The sequence below is a fragment of the Branchiostoma floridae genome, chromosome 18, assembly GCF_000003815.2.
Source record: "Branchiostoma floridae strain S238N-H82 chromosome 18, Bfl_VNyyK, whole genome shotgun sequence".
In the NCBI taxonomy this organism is placed as follows: Eukaryota; Metazoa; Chordata; class Leptocardii; order Amphioxiformes; family Branchiostomatidae; genus Branchiostoma; species Branchiostoma floridae.
Window position 1 is genome coordinate 1,859,357 of NC_049996.1, and position 13,003 is coordinate 1,872,359.

Consider the following 13,003-nt stretch of genomic DNA (forward strand, 5'->3'; position numbering starts at 1 on the left):
ACAATTTCGTACCTATGTGAAGTTACATTACGATAACTTACGACAGTTTTCCTCGTCGCTGCCATCCTGACAGTTGGTAGCACCGTTACATCTGAAGATCCCAGGGATGCACTTGTTCTCTCCCTTACACTTGAACTGGTTCGGCAGGCAGGTGTGGTGTTCTACAGAAAAATAACCATTTTCATCAACACAAGTACAGAATACAAAATAGATAAGACAAATGTAAAGTACAATGTACAATTGCAACGATACAGATAAAGCCCATGACCTAAAATCATTGCCTTTCTTTCATCAATACCTGAACTGGTTTGAAAGACCCATGTAGTGCTTTTAAGAAGTGACCAATTTCATCAATGCTTCTATCAGAATATGTTTTCATTACAAAGGCACCATCAATTAATGCTGTCTATTATCTTTCTTTATCTTTTACATACATTGTACAGTTGAAAAACATTGTCAGACAAATGATGTTACATTCAGTGCTTGGTGCATTATTAAGGACATAAGTAATCTTAGTCGAGATGAGATGTTATCTTAGCACAGATGTCTCATCATTTTCTGACAGACTTAGATTTCTATAAAGCTACAGTACAATATTGTGAAAATTACGGACATTAAACTAACTCTTTGAACAAAACTAAGTGTTTGGTCTACAATAAAATACTTAGTCGTGTACAAAGAACTTTGTTATTGAGCTGAGATGTTGTCTTACCACAGTTCTTCTCATCAGACCCATCCGTACAGTCCTGGTCCCCATCACAGATGAAGGCAGGGTTGGTGCACTCTGTGTTGTTACACTGGAACTGGCCAGGGCGGCAATTGAAGGGTGCTGAACAAAAAATACAAAAATAATTCAACCCAGGAAGTACATGATTGCTGGCTAAGTATATCACAAGACTACATGTATAGGGCTGAGCCCATCTCAGTCTCAAAAAGGGTTAGTCTACTGGTAGTGTTCTCTATGTTTTACTATAAACTCTTTGAATTCCCAAATGCTCTCTAACATACTCTTTCCTGCTGAATGCTAAGTAGAGCAAGTAATATCTACCATTTTTAGTATGACTTGGTCAGGGATCAAAATCATGACGTACCGACTGAAGGGTGAACACTCTACTTACTTGGTAATTGCACAATCACCTTAAAGTTTAAATTCTTACTGTGGTGCATTACTGTTGTATACAGTTTCAATATAGCATCATCTGACATCATCACACAACACATACATGTCACAACTAAATACAGCTGTACCATTCCATAGAAATCTTCATGACCAAAAAATATTGAATGCAACTAAAAAGTGATATCATTTTATTGTCCAATATTCACCACTGGTATAGCATTGCAATGGTAGAAGTGCTTTCTGGCCTTTTTGGCCATATTTCAGCTTCTGTTTGGTTGGCTATGGTACAAAAATCTGTTACACTGTCTGTTATAGCTGTTACTAAAATTTACTGTGTCCACTTACGACAGCTGGCTGGTTCATCCGAGGCATCGTCACAATCATTCTCCCCGTCACACTTCCACCAGAAGGGGATACACTTGAAGTTGCCACACTCGAACTGGCTGGAGGTGCAGTTGGAGAGACAGGTCTTTCCATCCGAGGCCAGGTAGAAGTTCTCGGCACATGCACAGGTACGCTTCCCGCCGGGTTGTAACAAGCACAGGTTATGGCAGCCGCCATTGTTTACTGAGCATGGGTGGTTGGGTACTAGAAGGGGGAATACATAGTTTACATTGTAAAAGCCTGGTGGTTTGAAGGAGAATTTTGTACTTGTCTGTATCTAAATCTACTATGTCTACTGTTAGTTAGTCTATATAGACTATGACTCATAAGCTGCAATAACAACTGTTAGGCTATGCTACTGTAAATACTGATACTGAAATGTTCAATACCTTGAACGTTTGCAGTTTTTGTGGTGGCTTTTTTTTTACGTGAAATATACACAATGAATATACTTTTTACAATTTTGCTGTCAGTGGTAAAAAAAAATTGTTTCAAATGCTCCCCCAAACATCTGAAAACTCCCAAAACATTATTTTCCCTTCTAAAATAAACCACGGCAGACGTTTCTATAACTGTTATATTCTGCATGGCAAAAATGACTGGTTCACTTTGCACTAACAATTCAGTCCCAAACATTAAGTACTGTCACATACATAGCAATGACACAATTTTATGGTTAGCAATGACACAGTTTCTTCTAATTCCATGGCCATCTGCAAGTTTTAATAGATAGAATTCACACTTAGGCTGTGAAGAGTCCCAAACTGCTGTGTGTCATGCACTAAATATCTGTACATTTTTGTTAAACGAAAATTAAAAGAAAAACTTACCACTCCTTTGTCTGTAAGGATGGTAAACATGGATGTCCATGGGTCGGTGCACAGATGTCACCAGTTGGGTTGCATTAGCCCCAGTGTACTTGTGGGCCTTGTGGACTCCCTTAGTCTCCCAGTCTGTCCAGAAGATGTAGTCTTCAAACAGCGACAGGCCAAAGATGTGGGGGATACCGGTCTCACTGATAACTGTAGGGGTTGGGAAATATGGCATTTGTATCAAAAACTGTTTTTATTTACGTATCTGCTATGTTTCTGTGATAGTCAGTCCCTGTTCTTAAGGTTCATATCTCAGCTTAGTCTCTTGTCCAAACTCGAATCACTATTAGTTGACCTATCTGAATGGAAATAAACCAACATAGAACTAGCCTACATCAATGAAATACTATGTACAGATGTAAAAGTACATATCAATTGGTTATCAATAGTTTCTTTTGTATATGTTAAGTACATTCTTTTCGGGCATGTACAGAAAAAAATTAATTGCTGAAATCAACTTTTCATTTGCCCAAAAACTAAATGACATTTTTCTATGGATTTTCACTTCTAGCGATAGAATTCTTTTATTATTTGCTCTATTTTTCTGTGTTGATTGATGCTTGACCTCGTGACAGTGAAAAATAGCAAGTACATGTATATTAAAATCTCGCTCCTGGGAAAATCTTACTTGTCTGATCAGGCAAGTAGGGTTGGACATGCGCTTTTCTGATCAGCACTTTCACTTGCCTATGACAATCGGAGTAGTGGACTTGTTCAACCCTGTGAGTAATAACATTGATGAAAGATCAGAAACCTGTTTGAATGTTGGAGCCATCAGCCTCAGCAAACTGGATGTGATCTTCCCTTGCGTCTCCCCAGAAGATCCTCTTGGTGACGTAGTCTATGGTCAGTCCGTTTGGCCAGCCGATCTTGGTCCTGGTACTGTTGATGATGACCTGACCATGGCTACCGTCCAGCCAGGCTCGGCCAATGTGGGGGTTCTCTCCCCAGTCTGTCCAATACAAGTATCTGAAAATCAAAACAACACATAGACTTATGGATATAGATCATGTTACCTTGTGAAATGTTTTTCAACACTTATTCGTTCTTAATATCCAATATTCTCTGTATTCTCTAGCCAGGGTGGCGTACATCATTGTCAATCTATTCCCCAACGATGATTTTGAACCATTAAACTTCACATGAAATGTTTAATTTCTTTTAAACCTAAAATTTGGCTATATACAACTTGAATATTCAATTTTTGAAAAAAGAACAAATTTTTTAGACCAAAATTGATCTGATAGCAAAGAAACTTTGAACACAAGAATAAGATCACAATACACAGATCATCTTTCAAGGAAGAAAAACAGGCACTGGATATAGAAGAAAGTGTCTGGCTGTGAGGGCTTGTAATGGAGAGAGAGTGAGAAAGATAGAGTGAGAGATTGAGAGCGAGACAGAGACAGAGAGAAGAAAGAAAAAGAGATAGGGAGGGAAAAAAAGAAAGAAAGAGTGAGAGAAAGAGAAAGGGAGAGAGAAAGAAAGAAAAAGGTTGACTGACCCTCCTTGTGGCTCCACCACCAAGGCTCGTGGTTCCTTCAGCCCATCCTTGTACAGTACTTTCCTGTAGTCCCCATTCAGTTTGGACACCTCGATCACATCCTTAGCCTTGTCACACCAGTACAGGTTCCTCCCTACCCAGTCTACAGCTATCCCATCTGGGTTACTCAAGGCTGTACTGTGGAGAACCTGTGTGAACAAAAATCACATCCTTAGCCTTGTTACACCAGTAAAGGTTCCTCCCTACCCAGTCTACAGCTATCCCATCTGGGTTACTCAAGGCTGTGCTGTGGAGAACCTGTGTAATAAAAAATCACATCCTTAGCCTTGTCACACCAGTACAGGTTCCTGCCTACCCAGTCTACAGCTATCCCATCTGGGTTACTCAAGGCTGTGCTGTGGAGAACCTGTGTAAACAAAAATCACATCCTTAGCCTTGTCACACCAGTACAGGTTCCTCCCTACCCAGTCTACAGCTATCCCATCTGGGTTACTTAAGGCTGTACTGTGGAGAACCTGTGTAAACAAAAATCACATCCTTAGCCTTGTCACACCAGTACAGGTTCCTCCCTACCCAGTCTACAGCTATCCCATCTGGGTTACTTAAGGCAGTACTATGGAGAACCTGTGTATAGAAATAAATCATTGCAATGGCTTTTTATAGAGTCATGTATATATATTCTGTATCTATATAGCCGATATAACCCCGGTGTAACACACTAGCTTTGCAGGCGCCTGGCACAGTGTGGCAGCAGCTGGTTATATTACACTGAACAACCTGTCACACCTGACTTTTGCACATCTATCTGCAAGTGTTGTTAGCACTTGAATGGTTGGACCTACAAGTAAGTGGCAAACAAAATGTTCATGTATGTCCAGTTTTCTACAGTAACTATTTCCTTGGTTTTAATTGTGTTACATCCAATCTTCAACTATTTCCTTCTCAGTTACCCAGGGCTGTGAAGTAATTGGGACAAAAAAAAATTGTATGCATGGTTCCCTGCAAAATTACAACTTTCTTTCTATACTTTGTAGCCTAAAAATGAATAAGAGTTATCACATTTGTTGTTTAAATCCGTTAAAAAAATGACATAATTTGTGGTCCAAAAACATTGTAAGAACAAATTAGGGGCAGAGTGTACCTGTCCTTGGTGCTGAAAATGCAGCATTCATTTACATGTATTACTAAACCTTTGTATGATTTACATGATGATGGCTGCTTCTTCGTGTCCGAAGATCATTACATACAAGCCCCTTAAATGATGACAGAAAAAATACAAGCAAAATGATAGAAGGTACAGAAAAAACTGTACTATCACACACACAAAAAAATATCAAAAACACATAAGTAAACTAATAGAATGTGCTGTTGATCATAAGTATTCCCATAAAAAGATGAAAGAATCATATAAGCCAATCGAAGTAGTCGTACCTCGAAGTTTGAGCTATTAACATGAGCTCTACGAATCATGCTCCTCTGTGTAGTGACATCTGTCCAGTATATCATTTCTTCCTTAATGTCGAAGTCCAAGGCAACGGCGTTGTTCAACCCCCCAAGCACGATCTCGTATGTCCTGCCGGAGAAATCCACCTTACGGATGTAGTAGCGGTTGGAGAACATCACGTATGGCTTCACATCTGAATATGGATAAAAGGTAGATAAGTAGTCTCTCAATTGAGAAATGGCGATTTTTTTACTGACAACATCTCTTGAAATACATACAATAGCTTGCAAAGATGCAGCATGCAAGCATAGATACTAGTATTGATAGTAATATTTGCTACCATGATTACAAAATATGCTAAAGCTACAGTTGCCCATACATTAGAAAATAAATCGGGCCTGGCCCCCATCTCTGCTTCTAAGCCCTGAACCACACATACAATGTAAGTGCATGCACTACAGCAGGGGGCTAGTCCACTGGTAGTGTAGTGTGTTTAGCTTCCATACTCTTTCTCTTAGCAGAGAAAGAAGTATGTACCATTTTTAAGAGTCTTTGATATAATCTGGCTACAGCATCCAGTCTTCCTTGATGGTCTTCCATTTAAGTACTGACCCGAATGCACCTTGCTTAACTTCCGAGATCAAGGATTCAGGTGTATCAATGCGCCACAGCCATAGCCACCATTACAAAGTATGGTTGTCGTTTACAGTGTATCTACCAGTTGAGCTACAGGGACATCCAAACAAAGCATGGTGGCTGGACAAAGGAAATAGAAAAACACAGAAGCACACACTGACCTGAAGCTGCTTTGCAGACCCCAGGTTGTGCCGGGTCCCTGTTGTAGCCCTCTGCACATCGACAGCGATAGCTGCCATAGGTGTTGACGCAATACTGGCTACAGGGGAACTCTGTATTACACTCATCGATATCTGGAAGAGACGCATGAAGATTCCCCTGTATTAATCAATTGAACCATTATATAAAAACTTATGTTTGCCCTTATTGTTATAGTAATTAGGATGTTAAGTTTTACTCTTTACCTTTATTTTGTACTTTGCGTAATACTTGTTGCCATACATTGTACCATGTACAATTGTCATGCAATAAAAAGTTCATCATTAATTTTGCCCCCAAAAATTGCAAAACAAGAAAACAAATCCATAGCATATCCAAACTTTAAAAGAATGTTGTCTATTGAACATGTTGAATCACTGTGCATGTACAGAGTTCTAAATCTATTCAACTGTCAGTAACTAAGATTTGGCATTTCCATTTACTAAAAGAAAGATGGCAGATGCTTACGTCTGTTTTACACAATTGTATTGTTTTCTAGAGTCATCAAACTTGTTAGTTAACTCTGTACCTCTACATAGATGTGTATGTGGAATAACTATGACGATGTACATAGTCATTCTGTGACAGAGAAAAGTTTTACTCATTTACATACCCTCACAGACATATCCGTTCATCCTGTACCCCTTGTGGCAGCGGCACATGAAACCGATGGGCAAATCCTTACACACCTGGGTACAGTTGTTAAACTCTGCATCCAGGCACTCATTTCTCCCTGTAGGAAAAGAAAATTACATGTTTTTATTCCTCTGCATCCATAAGACCACATGTGGTCCTTTTGTGCATTTAGCCCTCGGGCATGAATATGCAATAAAGATTATCATTTATGAACACAACTACCATTGACCTGCTCTATGCTACAAAGAAATTGTATTTCTGGTGTTCTACATCTTTTGTATTGACCATAGCCTGAGTGCCAGCCTCCATAGTGACCACTGGCTCAATCGCTTGCTAACCACATTGGCTCAATCCTGTGGTTAGTAAAGCAAAAGGATTTAGCCAGCGGTCACTACGGAGGCTGGCACTCAGGCTACATTCACTACATTCAGTTACATTCAATCTTCGCTGCCATGAAAAAAATAATCTTATTCGATATTGTCAGAACAACAGTGGAACACCCTTGAAAGAAAGAATTTCATTTTAATAACATGTATCAAGAAAAGTGTAGTTGAGAGGGTGTCAGGAAGATGATACACTTGCAATTTGCTACATAACTCAGATGATAAGAAACACTACACTCACCACAAAGGTCTGTGGGTTCGTCTGACCCATCGCTGCAGTCCTTGTTGTTATTACATGTCATGTTCCACGGGATACACTGGCCACTTTGTGTGCACATAAACTCCTCTTCACTACAGGATGTCTCTACAAGAAGAAGAGCAGCAATTAGTCTTGATGTTCCTCTTTGTTGACAGTTAACTTAACATAGTACAGAGACCATTTTCTGGAGGCTCAATTCCTTGAAAGTTTGCTGAATCCAGGGTTGATATTATGCTATAACATCTACAGTAGTAGTGCAATCCAATGAATGTTTTTAGAATTTGGCATCTGCTGCAAAAGGCTGCAGCAAATGCAAGTTCAAACACACAGAGGGGTGCAACTGATAACATGGTTAAAGATGAGGGCAGCACAAGGAAAGTGTAAAGACATAATTTTTTGTACTTTCTACGATTACCAAAAAAAAGTAGGAGTGGGATCAAATGTTTCATCACATTATGGAAATGATGACTTAAGCAGTGGACCAAGGATAATAACTTAACAGAGACTGAAAATTGAAAATAATCTTCAACCAGTTTAGCTCACTAACAAGTTGTTCTTCAACTGGTCATGCCAGAGAAGACAGACGCTAATATGTACAGTATTTACAGGTTCATTGCACCAGAGAAATTCCCCCAGCTGTTTTTGACAAGCACAGAGAACAGTGGGCCATGCACGTCTTAACATCCCATCCTAAGGATTTCAAGCATTTCCATTAGCCCGCATATTGGGTGAGTGACACAGAAAGGTTTCTTACTCAAGGCTTCTTGGGCCAAAAGCCAGCCACTGGATTACACACACTTCAAGAGGACTGAAGTTGTACAGTTAAAAAGTCTTAATTCTTTCAAATCTAGTGTTTTATACTGTTTACAAATGGTCTTATTTCATAACAATAATACAGAGGACACTGACCACACTTAGGATTGGAAGGAGCTTCATCAGAGTTGTCGTTACAGTCATTGTCTCTATCACAAGTCCAGGTAGAGGGGATACATCGCCCATTCTTACACTGGAACTGGTCCGGTGCACAGGTCGTGTACGCTGAAAGGGGAAACACACAAGAACACAGATCAGTACAAGCAAACATCTTGGGCTGAAGACAACTCAGGCGAGAGAGGGAACAATTGTAAACGGGTTGTTGTGTGACATTGGTAAAGAAATAGTGAAAAATAGAAAATTTTATGTACAATACATCATTTTTAAAACATAACTTGATAGAATAAAGGGGTTGCGTAAATTTTATGACCCTCTGAAATTCTGTTCGGACCTAAAATAAACTTTGGGAGAGTTTCTGTAACCTGTATCGCAGGCTACATTTTGTAACACTGCACCTTAGTAAAGAAAATGATGGCAACGATAATAACTCTACCTGGACCACTAACACTTTTAAAAACACACTGAAATATGGGGATGGTGGTACCATTGTTCAGTATATGAAAAGTTTTTCTCCTATTAGCATGTGGATAAGACTTACTGCATTCCTTCTCGTCAGATCCGTCCCCACAGTCGTTGTCATGGTCACATACCCAGGCAGCCTGGATACAGCGTCTGTTCTGGCACTGGAACTCATCTGAGTCACATGTCTCTGTAAAGGCTGAGGGAAGGCAATAAAGACATCACATCAAGATAAGGAAAATGCAGCGGGCATGATTTGATGATAGGGGTAATAATTTTATAAATATTGGGTACCGGTACCCAGCCCTAGGGGTAATGCCTACCTGCAGCAGTGGAACTACTGCAAAGACATTGTGGTATGGGAATACATCTTTTCTTTTAAATTGCCTTTACGGTATCTGAGTTCACAAGAGAAGTTGTGCATTACATCTTTAATATTTCACATAGTCATCATTATATCGTTCTGTGCCAGTACTGCAGCCAGGCCACGGCCTCCTCATTAGCTTCTAGTAGGTCCTGGTTGGAGATGTTGGGGCCTAATACGCAGTACTTTGTAATGTGTCCCATAGTTTGGGTAGGGTGGCCACAAGGACACTCAGCTGAGTTCACCCATCCCCATTACCCATTAGAGGAATATTAAAACTAAAATGTTAAAGCTCAAAACTCAATTTTAAACAATCAAATTTTCAGCACCACGGACAGGTATAATATTTTCTTCCACAAAAAAGTTTTTCTACACCAAACCATTTTTACTCTCTCTAAATGTCTTAGTAGGTAAATCTATGGATCTTACTTGACTAAAACATGTATTAGTAATGACACATGTATTAGTAATGAATCACTATTACTTTTATTACATATTCTATTTTTGCAAAGATGGACGGATGCCTACCTAGGAAGGAATAACTATTACTTTTATTATTCACATATACTATTTTAAAAATAGTCTAAATAGGTTATTACATTTAGTGCTTTATGTGCTTTCCTATGTTATACTTTACTTACTGCAGTTTGCTGAGGCCATTTCGTCTGAGGCATCTGGGCAGTCATTATCACCATCACAAGTCCAGTGTTTGGGGATACACCGAGCATTCTCCACACAACGGAACTGTTCTGGCGGGCACGTGATCCGATCTGTAGGAGTTTGTACGCAATAATGTAAAGAAAATGCATTGACAAACATATGGGAAGCTAAGCCTCTCAAAGCATTTTCCTACACAATGAAGGTAGAAAATGTAGTCAAGAAATTCTTGTTACAATAATCATTGTGGAAGACAGTAGATGCTTGGAGAAGTAGTAGACTTGGTCTGAGAAAGTAGCTAACATGAGGATAATGAGGAAGATGACTAGTTAGTAGTTAGTAACAATGTGAAATTTCTGTTTGCTACATGTAAATGTACTGAGCAATCCTAGCATATGCATTGTACAATGTAGCTTTTCACATTGAGTAAAAATGTGTAAATATGAGTTACAATGTACATGTACAATGTACATCAGCAATGTAGATCAGCCATACTACAAAAGATAAAAAATGCAAAGTAGAAAGTTATGGTAAGCAAGAGTTAATAGTGTTAAACATAAATGAGGTTTGTGCAATTCTCACCTAGCTGTTCTTTTATCCATTCAGCTAAGCATGCACAAGTGGAAAAGTATGGTATGTGATGTAGATGCAGTGGCAAAAATTATGGTAAAAAATAAATTAATGCTTTAAGACTAGAAGTTGAAAGACTAAAAGGAAATCTTACAATGACAAGAAGGAATAGTTAACATAGAACTTATAAAATGCTTTGGAAATAAAGTATACAGCTGCTTCCTATAACAAGATGACAGATGTTGAGTCAAACTGCCTGTGATTTTTAAGATGCAGGAGATTTGGAAACTCTTCTTAGAAACACCAATTACATGATTGTCTAAAATTTATCACTAGATTGTCCAGTCTTCACTTGAAAAAAAAAAGAATACACTTCTTACACCTAGGATCCTTACAATGAAATTGCTCTGATTGGAAGGGTCATATCTACATTGTATGTCTGGGTAACGTACCACACATAAGGTTAGAAGACTCGTCAGACCCATCCTCACAGTCTTGTTCCCCGTCACACTTCCAGTTCAGAGGGATACACCGGGAGTTGTTACAGGTGAACTGCTCCTTTGTGCACGAGAATGCTGGAAAATAGTCACAGTGACAAGTGTAAAAATTATACAGCAGTCACTCTCAATGAAGATGGTGCATGCTGCCTTTGCAAGCAGGTAGCAATAGAGTAAAAATGCTGCTTGATTTTAAATTCACAGTGCCTCGCATTTTTTTGCCAAACACACCGAGTCATCCCTACTCTTCTTGTCAATTGTGTTGGGTATTTTTACTTAAGGATAACATCCCAAACTGAAAGGACAATCTTTCAGTCGTGTCAAAACCTTAACAACAATGACAAGGTCACACAACAAAAAGATTGCTTCTTAATAGAGTTGAGAAATACAAAACATGGTAACAGTAGCTTACAACAGCTAGGTGGTTCATCCGAGTTGTCGCCACAGTCATTGTCGTTGTCACATTTCCAGGACTCCGGGATGCAGCGTCCGTTTGCACACTGGAAGTAACTGCTTCCACAGAAACCTGTGTAACAGAGATATGGATATGGATATCAAATCAATATTCCATCTTTTTGCTTTCTAAATTACCACTGGAAATCTTTTCAGATGCATGGTGGATGTACATGTACATGTACATGTGTGAGATCTGACGGATACATCATGGTAACAGATTTTAACATCAGTTTTTAACAGTCTACTTTCTCAAGTGTTTGTTTGTTTAGACCCTTGTAATGCCTATTACCTAGTGCTTGGCACATAGGGCAGCAAGTTTCCTTCTTGTTTCAGTAGCAGTTTATAATATAATGTTACAGGAAGGGGTTTCTAGGTTTTTCCTTATAACATGCTCAAGGCACATTGAAAGATGGTGGCAGCCCCAACCAAAATGCCCTATCCAGGATTGAACTGGTTACCGACTAATCAAAACCACGAGCTCAACTGTGAGACTGCTACCAGCAGAGTTAAACTTTCACAAATGTGTTTACCATAAAACACTAAACATGGCTATATGATACACAAGTACAACACACTTACAGTCTTCCTCATCAGAGTTGTCTCCACAGTCATTCTCCCCATCACACCTCCACTGTGGGAGGATACACAGACTTGTCTTGTTACAGTTGATGTAACCAGATAGAACTTCCTCCAGTCCACGTTCTCTGTATGTACTGCAGTCAACTGGAGCTGTCAAACAAGAAAGAAAGTGGAAAATGATAGACACTGTAGTGTTTCACTTCACTTTCACTTTAGGAACAGCTGTGTAGGAACACTTTGATATACTAAGTAATTTGTTTCTTTCAAATGGCCATTTTCTTTATATTTCACATTGTAAAGAAAGGATGGTGTGTATTTTCTTTTCAAATTGCTTTCAGTTGTCTTTACTATAACTCAAAATTCTAACTCAAAATGAAAAAAAAAACTAAAATGAACAATCTCATTTTCAGCACCATGGACAGGTGCAAAATTATTTTTAGCTTTTTTTGCTCTCACCATGTGAATCCATGCACACATATCAATAGTGAACCACTATCACTTCAAATATTGACATTTTTGTAACATTCTAAAAACAGTTAAAGGAGGTTTCAACAAAGAAATGAGCAATAGCAGTTCATTTCCACAAAGTGCTTCAAGCATTTCCGATGGGGGGGATTAAGTGCTGTAAGAAATTGCCATCATTAACTTGTATTACAATACTGTTCAGATCACTTATGCCAATTGAATTAATAGTAATATGGGACATAGATTCATTCCTTTTAACAACAATTACAAACGAAAGCTTTTCATCATTAAGTATTACTGACAAAATTAATCCTATCGCCAAGTCGATTTCTTACTCCCCCAAAAGTACTGACAGTGTTGGTTGGACACTTACGACAGCCAATCTCATCTGAAGCATCGTCACAGAAGATTCTCTGGTCACACCTCAGGGACTCGTCGATACAGCGCCCATTGTTACAGCGGAACTCTCCTGGGGCACAGCTTCTCTCATCTGCAGAAATAAAAGGTTATTAAAAATACTGACGACATCATCATATACATAGGTTAAAAGAGAGATTGTAGGCAATGACCATTACTCTGATGCAACA

General features: G+C 39.0%; 1 protein-coding gene across 1 annotated transcript in view; it reads right to left on the reverse strand.

The window, feature by feature from the left end:
- Window positions 1-13,003, reverse strand: part of LOC118405902 (low-density lipoprotein receptor-related protein 1-like) — a 128,174-nt gene that overhangs the window by 24,230 nt on the left and 90,941 nt on the right. The window contains exons 53-69 of the mRNA XM_035805731.1: window positions 12,790-12,906; window positions 11,952-12,101; window positions 11,329-11,442; window positions 10,872-10,994; window positions 9,834-9,962; window positions 8,908-9,027; window positions 8,346-8,474; window positions 7,419-7,541; window positions 6,772-6,891; window positions 6,122-6,253; window positions 5,312-5,517; window positions 3,881-4,068; window positions 3,131-3,345; window positions 2,335-2,526; window positions 1,466-1,708; window positions 713-829; window positions 42-161 (exon numbers count right to left, since the gene is read on the reverse strand). Of these exons, the coding sequence (XP_035661624.1) occupies window positions 42-161; window positions 713-829; window positions 1,466-1,708; window positions 2,335-2,526; window positions 3,131-3,345; window positions 3,881-4,068; window positions 5,312-5,517; window positions 6,122-6,253; window positions 6,772-6,891; window positions 7,419-7,541; window positions 8,346-8,474; window positions 8,908-9,027; window positions 9,834-9,962; window positions 10,872-10,994; window positions 11,329-11,442; window positions 11,952-12,101; window positions 12,790-12,906 (2,538 nt within the window). The remainder of the gene's footprint in view (window positions 1-41; window positions 162-712; window positions 830-1,465; window positions 1,709-2,334; window positions 2,527-3,130; window positions 3,346-3,880; window positions 4,069-5,311; window positions 5,518-6,121; window positions 6,254-6,771; window positions 6,892-7,418; window positions 7,542-8,345; window positions 8,475-8,907; window positions 9,028-9,833; window positions 9,963-10,871; window positions 10,995-11,328; window positions 11,443-11,951; window positions 12,102-12,789; window positions 12,907-13,003) is intronic.